At 48.1% G+C, this 13,943-nt stretch overlaps 1 protein-coding gene across 1 annotated transcript in view; it reads left to right on the top strand.

The window, feature by feature from the left end:
• Positions 1–12,048, top strand: part of MELTF (melanotransferrin) — a 30,381-nt gene extending 18,333 nt beyond the window's left edge. The window contains exons 12-16 of the mRNA XM_081953442.1: positions 7,301–7,457; positions 7,884–7,951; positions 8,029–8,216; positions 9,832–10,036; positions 10,479–12,048. Coding sequence (XP_081809568.1) covers positions 7,301–7,457; positions 7,884–7,951; positions 8,029–8,216; positions 9,832–10,036; positions 10,479–10,549 — 689 coding nt within the window. The 3' untranslated portion in view covers positions 10,550–12,048. The remainder of the gene's footprint in view (positions 1–7,300; positions 7,458–7,883; positions 7,952–8,028; positions 8,217–9,831; positions 10,037–10,478) is intronic.
• Positions 12,049–13,943: the final 1,895 nt, after the last annotated feature.

Raw genomic sequence — 13,943 nt, 5'->3', positions numbered from 1 at the left:
AATCTTGTGGAAACTCTCGAGGGCATGGACAGGATTATGGGGAGACTCAGTGCTGCCACTTGTGTGCTGGACGCGTGTTCCTCTTGGTTAGTTTCGGCTTCCCGGGAGGTGACACGAGACTGGCTCCACGCGACTACCAACGCTTCATTGAGAGAGTTCTTTCCCACCGCCTTGAAGGAGGCAGTGGTGAGGCCCCCCCTTAAGAAGCCTTCCCTGGACCCAGCCTCTTTAGCCAACTATCGTCCGGTCTCCAACCTTCGCTTATAGGGGAACATTGTTGAGAGCGTGGTATCACGTCAGCTTCCCCAGTACCTGGACAAAGCTGCCTATCTGGATCCTTTTCAGCCGAGTTTTAGGCCTGGGTACAGCACGGAGACGCCATTGGTCGTGTTGGTTGATGATCTGCGGCGGGCCCGGGACAGGGGTTGTTCCTCTGTCCTGGTCCTATTAGACCTCTCGGCGGCTTTCGATACCATCGACCATGGTATCCTACTGCGACGAGTCGGGGGGTTGGGAGTTTTGTGGTGGTTCTCCTCCTACCTGGCGGATTGATCACAGTTCGTGTTCACTGGAGGGCAGAGATTGACCCCTAGACGCCTCACTTGTGGGGTCCCCCAGGGGTCGGTTCTCTCACCCCTCCTGTTCAACATATACATGAAACTGCTGGGCGAAATCATCCATGGTTTGGGGGTATGGTATCATCAATACGCCGATGATACCCAACTTTTCATCTCTACCCCAAACCACCCAAACGATGCCCTCGATGTGATGGTCCGATCCCTGGAGGCTGTACAGATCTGGATGGGGACGAACAGGCTCAAGCTCAATCCCTCCAAGACTGGGTGGTTGTAGTTCCCATCATCCCGATTTGTGCATCTTGTACCATCTTTGATGATAGGGGAAGAAATTTTAGCCCCCTCAGAGAGGGCCCGCAAACTTCATAATGTTTGGCCCCCTATGACCACACGGCCTGGGAGCTCCCAGGGTAGTGGTCTCAGAGTGGATCTGATCATGGGTTTTAAGAGGCTACTATGAAACGCCGGGTGTATCTTCCCCAGCAATCAAAGCAGTTTCAATTGCACTGTGACTGGGTTGATTATCTTTACTATGGGGAATGGTCCCATAAACTTTGGCCCCTGTTTCTTGCTAGGCAGTTTTAATCTCAAATATTTTGTGGAGAGGTAAACCTTCTCTCCCACCTGGAATGGCCGTTGCAGAGCCCGGTGTTTATCTGCCTGTTTCTTATAGGTTCGTGCTGCTTTAGCTTTTTTGATATTTTCCCAGGTTGCTTTCAGCATCGAAGGGAGGGAGGATCCTTTGGATACTCAGGCATTGGGATGAAGTCCATGCCACTCACTACTTTGAACAGCTTGAGTCCTGTGCTACTGTGAACAGCATTATTGTACGTGACCTCAGCAAAAGATAAAAGGTCTGCCCAATTGGACTGCTGATAGTTCACATAGCACCTCAGGTCTGCTCTACCATGGCATTCAGTCTCTCTGTTGCCCCATTGGTGCTCAGATGAAAAGCTGAACTAAGACCCTGAGATGACCCAATGGACCACTGGAACTCCCTCCAGAACTTAGCCGTGAACTAGACCCCTCTGTCTGAAATAATTCTTCGAGGTACTCCATGCAGGCTTCACGAACAGTTTAGCCAGCTTGTGAGCTGGGGGTAGTCCACTGCAGGGTATGAAGTGTGCCTGTTTGGAGAACAGGTCTATTACAGTACAAATCACTGTGTTTCCCCCACTTTTTGGCAACTCTACTATAAAGTCCATTGCGATCTTTCCCCATGGCCTCGTTGGTGTTTGCAGCAGTCCGGGTTTTTTTCCTGGTCATCTCTTCATTGTGGCGCAGGTGGTGCAACTTTTCACGTAACTATCCACATCTTTCTTTACGGCAGACCACCAGAATTGCCTCCGGGCTAAGTGTAAAGTCTTTAGGAACCCAAAGTGGCCTGCTGGTTTAGTGTCGTGGCTCCTCTGAAGAATTAGGGTACTTAGGGATTCCAGGACATAGAGTTTTGTCCCCTTCCATGTAAGGTCATCTCTTTTTGTCAAGATGTGTTGGTTGTTTCGGAACCAGGGGTCTGCTAGCAGTTCGGTTTTGAGTATTGTGTGTTAGGTTGCTTGCAGGTTGATCTTGCCGGTCATGGCGTTGCCACCTAGTGGTCACTTGGGCAGCTATTTGAGTAGAGGGAATGATGGCATCCACTACCTGCTCCCGTTCGCATTTGTACTGGGGCATGCGGGAGAGGGCGTCAGCTAGAAAGTTCCTCCCCCCTGGGATGTGCTTTAAAACAAAATCAAAATGGTTGAAGTATTGAGTCCATCAGACTTGTTTGGGTGATAGTTTCCGCAGGGTCCTGAGCGCCTTCAGATTTTTGTGGTCAGTCCAGACTTCGAACGATTTCTGGCACCCTTCCAACAGGTGTCTCCAGGTTAGCAGTGCCCATCTCACTGCAAAAGCCTCCTTTTCCCATGCGGCCCATCATCTCTGTGTTTGAGAGCGTGCGGGAGGTGTAGGCTCAGGGTTGTAAGTTTTCATGGTTGTTTCTTTGAAATAGCACCGCTCCCACCGCCATGTCACTGCTGTCTGCCTGGATCACGAAAGGTTGCTCGGGATCAGGATGCTTCAGCACCGGCTCCTTTGCAAACATTTGTTTTAGTGTTTTGAACGCCTCTTGGCACGTTAGGTCCCACTGTAGGGGTTGTCCAGGGCAAGGTTTCGTTCCTGAGCTCCCTGCCTTCAGGAGGTCTTTCAGGGGTTTGGCAATCTTCGCAAAGGAGGGGATGAATTGTCTGTAGAAGTTTGCGAACCGTAGGAAGCTTTGTAGCTGTCTGTGGGTGCGAGGGGGTTGCCAGCCTAGGACGGCTTGTACTTTGGCTGGGTCCATCTCTATTCCCTCATTTGACACTAGGTAACCCAGGTAGTCTAACCGTGCACGGTGGAATTCGCATTTTGATACCTTGATGTACAGGTTGGCTGCTAGGCATTTTTCCAGTACTTGGCGGACCAGGGGATGTAGTCATCCATGGTCTCAGTGTAGATGAGGAGGTCATCAGGTAGACGAGGACCCCCTTGTAGAGGTGCTCGTACAACACCTCGTTTATTAACTGCATGAATACTACTGGGGGGCCCTGCAGTCCGAAAGGCATCACTTTGAATTGGAAGCTCCCTAGGGGGCATTTGAATGCTGTTTTCCATTCACCTCCCTCTCCAATACGTACCCGGTAGTATGCTTCTCTGAGGTCTAGTTTGGTGAAGACTTTTCCCTTGGCCAGATGAGATAGCATGTCTTTCATGAGGGGGAGGGGATATAGGCACATGGAATTTATCCCTCGAAAGTCCACACACAATCTCATAGTTCCATCTTTTTTTTCTTTGAAGAGGACTGGCGCCACGACCCGTGGCTTGGCTGGCTCGATGAACTCCCTTGCTAGGTTTTTGTCTATGTATTTGCACATTTCCTGCATTTCCTGGGGCGTCAGGGCATACAGTTTGGGCTTGGTTAGTTTTGCCCCAGGGATTATTTTGATGGCGCAGTCTGCCTCACGGTGTCCTGATATTCCCTCGGGATCTGTTCGGCCTCTGGGGTTTTGTCGGATGTGGTTGCCAGTTCTGATGGGTTCTTTTGGGGGGTTTCCTCTGTGGGTGGCGTTTCTGCTTGCTGGTGTGGGAGGGGTTGGGGGCTCCTTGATATCCTAAGTCTGCGGGTACCCCCTTGCCACCAGATGGTCGGTCCCCACTTGTCTAGCCAGAAAAGTCCCAGTATGACTGCGTCTGTCATTTTGGGGGCTATTACGAATCAAATTACTTCCCGCTAGCTCTAGCCTCACTGGTTTGGTCAAGTGGGTGGCATAGGCTCCTCCCATTAGGGACTGATCAACCTGTTCGAATTGGATCGGGTGGACCAGTCTTTTTGCTCTGATCCCAGTTTCAGGACTGTAGTTAGGTTGATCAAGCACCTCGTGCAGCCTGAGTCTATTAGGGCTTGAAAATCCCCCTGGTTTCCTGTTTTTGGGCCTGTGAGGTGTATTGGAAAAAGGAAAGGGTGAATTGGTTCACTCACCATTGGGTCATTTTCTCCCTCGTCCTCGCTGTCATAGGATTCGGGCAACTGGTTGTCGTTGCCTGGGGTTCCACCACTTTCGCCTGAGGGGGAAGAGGCCTCTGCAGCCTAGAGGGCTTTCCAGGACGTGTTGGTGGTCCGTTTGGGGCCTTGTTCTGGACATGCTCTTGGCAGTGGGTCTGGCCTTGGTTTCGGGGCTGGGGTTGGGCATGCAGATGCCATGTCACCCATCCCCCCGCATCTGTAGCATTTCAGCGGACTTCGAGGGAGGGCTGGTCTCAGGGCCTGCTGTGGTTCCCCATCGGCTGGGTGGTTTCAGGTCAGGTTGACCTCTCTCTTTCTCATGTTGTTGGTGCGCAGCGTGCTGTCGACTTTTGTTGCTACTTGGAACCACTCAGAGAATCGATTTGGAATGTCAGGGTATGCAGTTACCTGGGCAATTTGCTCGCCCAGGCTTGTTCTGAAAAAATGCACCAGCAGCCGCTCTGGTAAAGGGGATAGCCTTCCAATGACCCTCCTAAATTCACGGATGTGCTCTTTGATGGGGCGGCCCCTCTGCTTTAGGTTGCTGAGTTCCGCATATGGATCCTCCTCCGCCTCCTCAAATCTGGCCTTTAGTAGTTGCAGGAAGTCATCTATGTCTTGCAGTTGGGGGACTCTCCTCTTGTGGAAGGCTGCTAACCATTCCCTTGCTTCTCCCTCTAGACCTTCTGCGATAGTATTCACCATTACTCTAGGGCATGGATAGAGGTGCCCATAGCATTCTAGGTGGATATCAGCTGAATCAAGGAATAGAGCTAGCTGGTCTGAGTCCCCGTCAAACTTTCCCCTGAATTGGGGCGAGTCATTCAGCCCTACTCCTCCAACCTCCTGTTGGCCTCTGTATGCTTGCGCCTGGTCATCTTCCTCACCTCTAGTTCAGAGGGAGGGAGAGGGTTGCCTGCCCTGGGCAACCTGCCTGCTGCGTGGGAAAGGCACTGGTTGCAGTTTCGGGCTCCTTCTCCTTCTATTGGGTGGAGGAGGGGGGCTGCACTCCAGTCTGCATCTCCTCCCCTCAACAATACAATACAACACAATACAAGGGGAAGGGGGAAGAGGTAATATTTGTAAAATTTGTTAAAACCTTTAATAAAAAATAGTTTTAATACATTTTACAAATATTTCCCCTTCCCTCCCTCCACCCCCGACCCTCCACCCCCTCCAACCCTCCCTCCCCACAACCTCCCAGAGCAAAATACAGGGTATAAACATTTAACAATCCTACGCTAACATAAGCTAACTGATTTTAACATCCTACCTCCTCTTGTGCTTTAATTCCCCTTTTGTTAAGATAACTTTAGGTAAATTGTAACATTCCTTGTGCCTTCACTCATAAGCTAATTGAAATTTTTTAGTCCGATATTTATTTTACAATACAATACAATACAATACAATAGTAGAGTTGGAAGGGACCTTGGAGGTCTTCTAGTCCAACCCCCTGCCTAGACAGGAAACCCTATACCGTTTCAGACAAATAGCTATCCAACATCTTCTTAAAGGACCTCCAGTCCACCCTTGCCAGCTCGCTTGAGAACCTTCCCTGAGGAAGTAGGGTAAGGGAACTCAACTTCAGCTGCCTTAGGGGTTAATTTCCACCAGTACTCATCCTTTCTTGCTTCTGCTGCTGGGAAAGGCATCACAGCTTGGCTGTCTGGAGCTAGCCACATACTTCCAGCTGCAATTAGTCTCTCTCTTCAGCCATAGTTTTGTAGATGTGGTTTTAGCGCAGTTTTTAATAATATTTCAATTTTTAAAAAATCTTTTAATTATTTTTCCAGTTGTTGTTACAATTTGTAAGCTGCCCTGAATCACCTTGTAGGGGGAGATGGGCGGCATAGGAATTTAATAAATAAATAAATAAAATCAAGTCACTTTTTTCAGCACCATTGTAACTTCCAACAGTCACTAAATGAATAGTTGTAAGTTGAGAACTACCTGTACTGAAGTTAATAGAATCACTCCTGAAAAAAAAAAAAGATTAAGGAACATTTAAAATCTCTCAGCTCGATGGGCCCAAAGCAAACTCAGAGCTTTACTGAGAGAGAGGGAAGGGGTAGATCAGGTCAAACCAACCTGCCCTCTTTTTTTTTTCCTATGCCACAAATGTTGGGGATGAAGATGGTGCTGTGGATGCTGAGCGCCTGGAGTTTAGTGAAGCGTTTGATCCAGTTCCATTTGATGAGCTGATAAGAAAGTCGTACAGGCGAGACCTTAACCACGGGGTGGTTTAGGAGATAGGAAGCCGGCTCAGGGACAGATCCCAGTGTTGTTGTGGTTGTTAATGGGCCACTGTCTGAACAGAGACCCGTCACAGGCAGCTCAGCCCCAGGTCCTGTTCGGTTCCATGTTCTTCCGAGGGTTATAACAGAAGGATTCCTGGGTCGCCCTCATCTGCTGGTGTTTTGCTTGACACAAAGTTGTATACTAGAGTTGATGTTCCTGCGGTATTCATAGCATATAAAACAATTTGGCATTTCTGGAAAATTGGTAAAAAATGTGGAAACTGCAATTCAATGTGTCTAAGATCCTGCAGTTGGCGAAAAAGAATCTCCTGGCAGAATATGGTGCTGGTGATCTGTGTTAGACAGAACCACAGAAGAAGGGGTTGTCACAGCAGATGAGGGCGACCTGAGTGTGGCCAGGCATCTGTGAAGGCAACAAAATTCTGGCATGCATCACAAGAGGGGATCCCCAGCAGGAAGGAGGAGGCCCCAATCCCATTACAGAGGGCTTCAATCAGACCTCCTTTGTACCCAGTGCCCAGTTCTGGAGACGCCACTTGGAAGAAGATACAGATAAGTCAGAGACGGGCAACAAAAATGGCACAAGGTCCGAGGGACGAAACGCATCAGAAGAGTCAGGAGGAACTGAATATGTACAGCCTTAAGGACAAAAAGGAAAGAGGGGGGCACAATTGAAACGTTTGAATATATTAAGGTTGTGAATAAGGTTCTAGAAGGCAATATTTTCAATACTGAACAAAAATCCAGAAGACAGTGGCATAACCACAAACTGGCAGGAGAGGAGTTCAAAAGTCATGTTAGAAAAGTTGACTTCAGAAAAAAAGTCATGGAAGCTTGAGAAGCAACCTCCAGTGGAGATAGCGTGCCAATCGTCAATCGCTGAGCCAAGTTCTTCGTAGTGTCGCCCTCACGGACTCTCCCTGGCTTTTCTCTTCTTGTTTCAGCGGTGAGCAGCTTCTTCTCCGCCAGCTGCGTTCCGATGGCCGAGAAGGAGGGCTACCCGGCCAACCTCTGTGAGCTCTGCATTGGGGACAGCCAGGGGAATTTCAGGTGCAACGCCAGCAGCCAGGAGACCTATTATGGCTACACAGGAGCCTTCAGGTAATGAGAGACAGGTGACTTCACTTCCAGTTTTAGGAAGGAGCAAGCTTCACTCCTTGCCCTCTGGACTAAGTCACTCCTTTCTGTCTGATCGAGTGGTATTTCAGCATGGCAAGTACCAAAATGGAGAAGTGCTGAGTTTTATCTACATTTAGATGTCAAAAATATGGAGTAGATGTTACCTATTTTAATGCCTCTTGTACTTTGGCTACCTTCCCCTCCCTCCCCCTCCCTCTCAGCTATCACAAGGCACTGTGGTTGGGAGAGAGGAAAGGGCCAGCTTCTCCCCTTCCTTGGAATAAACGGAAGCATTATTTTGCAGAAAGGAGAGAAGCAGGGTGCACGGGCTGCTCTTGGCGGCGGCCGGGGGGACTAGCTTGCACCCCTGCAGCCAAGTGGCTAGCGGGATTAATGATCTCTTTGTAGATGCTTAGCAGAGGGTCGTGGTGATGTGGCTTTTGTCAAGCATAGTTCAGTCTTTGAAAACACCGATGGTAAGTGAGCACTTTTGTCATATGGTTGTGTTGATTGTCATGTCTGAAATGCTTCAGCCACTCTTTCCTTCTTTCAGGGCACAATAGCGATGCCTGGGCCTCAAGGCTTCGGTCTGGTGATTTCCAGCTCTTATGCCCAAACGGTGCCCGTGCTGAAGTTGACCAGTTTGCTGGTTGTCATTGGGGCCAAGTGCCTCCTCGTGCTGTTATGGTCCACCCAGACACCAATGCCCTGGTTGTGTATGGACTTCTGGATAAGGCTCAGGTAGGCTTAACTTGAGAAGTGGGAGGAAGCCTGCTACCTTTGTTACTCATTGCCAGGATGGGGGCCGTTTGCTTTTCTCCTTTACTTTTTAGGAGGGTTTCAGTCCGGTTGGGGAAGTCTACCGTCACTAAACCAGGCTGGGAATACCAGATGAGGGACTTTACCACTAGCTTGTAGTTATTATTATTTTTTTGCTCTAGTTTATAGAAGACATACTGCAGGAGATAAAAGCTAACTAAATAGGTTGGATTTCTACAATATGCCAAGAACACAAGGAAACAAACACTGAAACAACCTAGCTATGCTTACTCTGTGAATGCAGACACAAATTTAGCAGACCCAGTTAAGCACGCTGAGTAAACCCAGAGTCAATTACATAATAGGCAATCTGAACGGTAGCTGTGGTGATGTCATTTGCAAATGATCAGGCAGAATAGTTCCTCAATTCTGAACCGTTCAATTCCTTTTAGAATGTTTGTCTCGATGTCATCCCGAGATGCAGAAAAAAAAAAAGCTGTAGAGTAGAGTAAAAAGCATTAAAGGGATTTGACTTAAGTCCTGCAAGAAGAGATCAATGGAAGTGGGTGTTTCAGAAGACTAAGAGGGGAAATCAGAACTTATTCTTTGCTGTGCCGTATGAAACACCACCGATGTGTTGTGATTATGGGGCTGGAAGACCCCGTTCAAGGGCACTCTGGGACCACCAGAGCCCTCTTGCAGATCAACCTGCCTACCAAGATTCCTCTTGTAGGAATAAAGGAAGATCCCTGTGTACGTTGTTGCCTTGAGGCCCTCAAGAAATGATAAGCTAGATATGCACATAAAATAATAGTGAAGGATATGGAACAATGAACTTAAGCCACAGGCAACTTATTCTAATAGAAAATTAGAACAAAGACTTAAAAGTGAGCAAAAGAAGAACAATTCCCTTCCTCACACATTATGTAAAAAACATGTTTCTTGAACCAAAGTCCATAACATGGGCCACATATATACTCCTTGGACAAGGGCTGTAATAAAGGATTCTGTGCTTTTGATACACACATTTATATGGGGAAGTGCAGGAACATGAAGAATGTAGTTCAAGTGTTCCAGAAGGCCAGCCACATCACTAAGAAGGCTTGGCTGCCAGTTCCAGGGACAGAGGGTAACCATGGAAGGGCAATCCTGCAGTCTAAAAGGAACTAGTGGACAGACCTGCTGCCTCTCCTCCTTATACCTCCAGAGGCTGCTCTTTATGGGTTTATCACAGCCGAGTAGCCATCTTGTTAATGGAGAGTTCTTTCACCGCATACCACAGCAGCAGCAGATACAGATGAGACAAAAACCACGGGGCTTGTTTGTATGGGCAGAGCATGCAATGTGGGTACTGCATTTTCTCAGCCCGGTTTAGGGTTTGGCATGCTTGGACGCTTGTGCTCTCCGAGGACAGGAGCTGCCTGGGATCTGCAGTGTGGCAAGGCCTGTACTCTAGGCAAGCCTGGCTACTCCCTTTACTCCGAAGGGCAGAGGGCCCTACAGGGTCCCCAGCAGCTCCTGGCAGAGCATGACCCTGGGCAGAGGCTTCCTAAGGGATCACAAGTGTCTGTTAGAAAAACGCTTGCTTAACTTTCAGGATTTCTTTGGCGATGACAACAACCAGAATGGATTTAAAATGTTCAGTTCATCAGAATTCCAAAAGCATGATTTAATCTTCAAGGATTCCACAGTTAAAATTGTGCCAGTGGGAGAGAGAAGAACATTCAAGTCCTGGCTGGGGCAGCCGTTCCTGGACTCTTTAGAAGGAATTCTGGAATCCTCCTCCCAGTGTTCAAGAGCCGGTAAGACCATCGTGCTCTTTCTGGTTAACAAGGAAAAAGAAATTATTTTAGGAAGACCCTTAAGTGTCTGGTCTGGTAATGTAGAGGACATCCATTCCATTTATGGAAAGCCAGTCTGGAGACAAAAAATGACCCACGTGCCTCCCTGATTTAGGGAATCTGTTTCTTTTAGCCTTTAAGGACTGAATGTGTGGGGTGTATGTAAGATATATAGGTAGTAAATAGAAATGCTTACTTTTCACACGCAGCCAGTACTCTGTTCTGCAGTTAACAGATGCAGCAGAAACAAAGCCGTTTACACACTCAACTGCTGTCAATGTGGAGACCCACTTAGCCAAATCAGAATGCACCACCCTGGGATGGACGTCAGGCTGACTCCCTAAGTTCAGTCTAGAAAGATTGCTAATAATGCTTTTATGTCTTTATTTTTATTATGCTCCAGCAACCAAGTCTCTGAACGTGATTCTCCTCCTGATGACAATTCTGACTCTTGCAACTATTTTCACTTCGTGAGCCCCAGCTCAGGTGCAACAATACAAAATGCAACCACAATACTTAAAAATTAGACAATCGTCATGGAATCAGTCAACATTTGTGGAATATTTAATTTTCCTTCCTGGCATTCTAAGGGTGAATTGGTAAACCAGATTTTTAACCATGACATATTGAGCAGGTCAGTGACTTTCTTTGCACAAAATGCTGAGACATAATGTACTTGGATATCACAGAAAATCAACAGCACGGAAGCCAGATTGTGTGGTAATGGGTGTGAATCAGGTTCTTCTCTAAATTGCCTTTTCATTCCAACCATCTCACTTGGGAGTCCGAGGGATGCTCCTTGATCGTGCTGATACGGAGTGCGGTAAGAAAGACAAAGAGACATTCTTGGTCGTACTTGCATCTACTGGCTTATATGTGCTTGAAAAGATTATTTATAGCAAGCAACTCTCTTTGCTCTGGAACACAACAATCGACATGTTAAGTGACAAAGAGATTCTTGTTGTGGACTAGAAAGCATGGAGAGTACCAAGAGCAGATAGACGAGCATGGACGATCTTCCTGCCATTTCTGCTTTGGCAACACCCACGGCACCACCAAAGACAAAAGGGCTCCCCCCAAGGCTGCAGGATCCAACCTCAACAGATCAAACAGGCTGATTGCAAGACTGTCCTCCTCCGAGACACAAGATCCTGTTTTGGATATGGCCTGTTCAATAAAGTCTTACTTGATCACGGGATCTCTAAAAGCCTCGGTGTATTTTTTAGATAAGATAGAAACATATATATATATACATATATATAAAAATATAACAAATTTTTTTACAACTAATAGGAAATTGAATAATATGAGAACCAAAAAAAGTTAAGCTTAAAAAATAAACAGAAAAAAAAGAAAAGCTATGCATTTGTACCATAGAGCTGAGTCAATTAGAGTCAGGCTGTATCCAAGTAGAATAAAATACACATAGAAATCAGTTTTTAATTAAATTAAATTAAACCTTGATCGCATAAAATTGTATCAATCAGTTTTCCACCTTGCTGCCAGAAACTCATATATAGAAAGGGAACGCATGCCTTCTATTCTGCTATTAAATCGCATGTACTAGTCTTTCCACCCAAATGGTTATTTAGCATCATCTGGGTTCTTTTCTTTTTCAACCCCCATTTTCAATAATGTATGTTATACCAAAATACCATCACTGTAAAACAAGTTCCAAATTACATCCCTTCTGTTACTCCACATGCTCAGGAACATCCAGCAGACTGAAAATGTATGGAACTGGATTACTCTCATTATTTCAAACGACTTGCAAGTTTCCCTTGTCAATAGTAAATAAAACTGTTTCTCTAACAATAGCAATAATGTACCAGATTGAGAAGCAATTAATACATCACAACTGCCTCCTGTGTTGGAGCACCCACAACTTCTGAATGCAAGCTGTTCCATTGGTTGATTTTTCTTACTGTTACCTAGCACAATCCAACTAGTTTTAAACTACAATAATTATAGGTGTCTGGTAAAAACCATGACACTGGCACTGTTGGTCAACAAACAAATAAGATCCACTGTATAATATGCATCAAGACATACAGAACACAATTTTATCTTGTGAATGATGATATGTGCCTAGGACATTGAACCCCCCCCCCGCCCCCGCCCCCATGCAATAAACCTAGTTGGCGATCCATTGTTCCTGCCCGTTCAGCGGACTCTTTTGCTTAAGACACATCTGGGCCAGTTAATTATCCAGCAATCGCACAATAGCGTTGGATTACCTTTTTTAAATGGCTTAATCAAATTCATTTTATTTGGTTAGGTTCCACTTTATTATTAAGGAAACAATAATTAAAAACATCGTATGAACAGAGGCAATCAGACTGCAATTCAGGCAATTTTCAGGCAAAATCCCGTGGTCCTTTAATGCTTCATTTCTTCCTGCTCACCTAACGGTTATGTCCGTAAAGCGTTGCTTGGCGTCAGTCGTGGAAACGCCGCTGAAACTCCGATCCAAGTAACTGGCTTTGCACCCCCCCTCCCGGGGCTGAACAGCGATGGCGTTTCTGCAGCACCGAAGCAAACCCAAACGGTCCCTCTGGGCGAAGAGCTCCGCTTCGGCCTCAGCATCGGGTCCCACTCCGGAAAAAGGGAAGCGGGGATTTCGCTCCCCGCTTATGAGCGCCACCCGGTCTCCGACCCTCCAGACGTCGCAGGGGACACCTCGGCAGCGGCAGCGGCTCCGGTCCCCGCGCCCACTCCCACTCGGCCACGCTCCCTCTCCAGGCATGCGCAATTCCTCCAGAAAGAAGAGGGCCCTTACGGACTCCGCCCCTTTTTCGGCCCGGGGGGGCGAGGGGGCCAGCCGGCGTCCTTTGCGCGCGCCGCTTCCTCCTTCAACTCACGCAGGAAAGTTTCACGCAGGCGCAGTCCGCGGGTGAGGGCCACGGCCGTGAGGCGCGCCGCTGCTCGGATGGGTCGTGCCGCCGCCAGGCGGTCAAGGAGCCGAGGGTCGTTCAGCAGAGCGAAAAGCAGCCGCCGCAGCACCATCGTCGCCCGCGGGCCGCCTTCCGCGTCGCCCGAGCGCCTTCGTGTATTGCGTCCTGCCTGCAGGCCGTGCGCGCTACGCCCGTGGCGGGGTTCCGGGGGTTGGCATGGGCGGAGTAGCAGCAGCAGCGAGAGCGCCCCCCGCCCGGTTCTGTCCGGGCGACCTTCCCGGTATGGCCCACTTCCTGTCTGCCCCGGTCTATCCTCCACTTCCTTCCTGGCATGGCTGACTTCTGTCTGTAGGAAGCGCCAGAGAACGATGGTGGTGAAGACGCTCCCAGCGGTTGGGAGGCCACTTTGCACCCTTTCGGCTTTAGGAAAACGGTGGAGTTGGGTGGCTGGGAGCAAATAAGGAACGAAGAGGTAAAGTTCCTTGGTTTCATTGCTGGGAGAAAGTGGCAAGAAGGTGACAAGCAACAGGGAGAAAGCAGAACTATTTAACTCATTTTTTACATCTGTGTTTACACAAAGGGAAAAAACAGTCCAACCTATCAAAAACAGCACCACAAAAATCAGATTAGGAACACAAGTTGAAATAGGGAAGAAAATGGTAAGTGAGCACCTGTCTACCCTAGACGAGTTCAAATCACCAGGGCCGGATGGATTACACCCCAAGGTTCTGAAGAAATTGGCAGACGAGATCTCAGAACCATTGAATTATATCTTTCAGAGATCCTGGAACACCAGGGAACTGTCAGAGCAGTGGTGGGTTGCAGGCGGTACGCCTCGGTATGGGCGTACCGGAGCCTGCCCGGAGCACCGGATACCGCTCCGGTCTGGTGCTCCGGAGGGCCACTCTCCCACCTGACCTCATTACTTATCTTTTAAGGCTTCCACGCACGGGAACGGTGCATATACAGCGCCA

Source organism: Natrix helvetica (assembly GCF_964273705.1).
Source record: "Natrix helvetica genome assembly, chromosome: 5".
NCBI lineage: Eukaryota > Metazoa > Chordata > Lepidosauria > Squamata > Natricidae > Natrix > Natrix helvetica.
The sequence above is the reverse complement of the archived record's forward strand: the minus strand, read 5'-3'. Positions and strand labels throughout refer to the sequence as shown.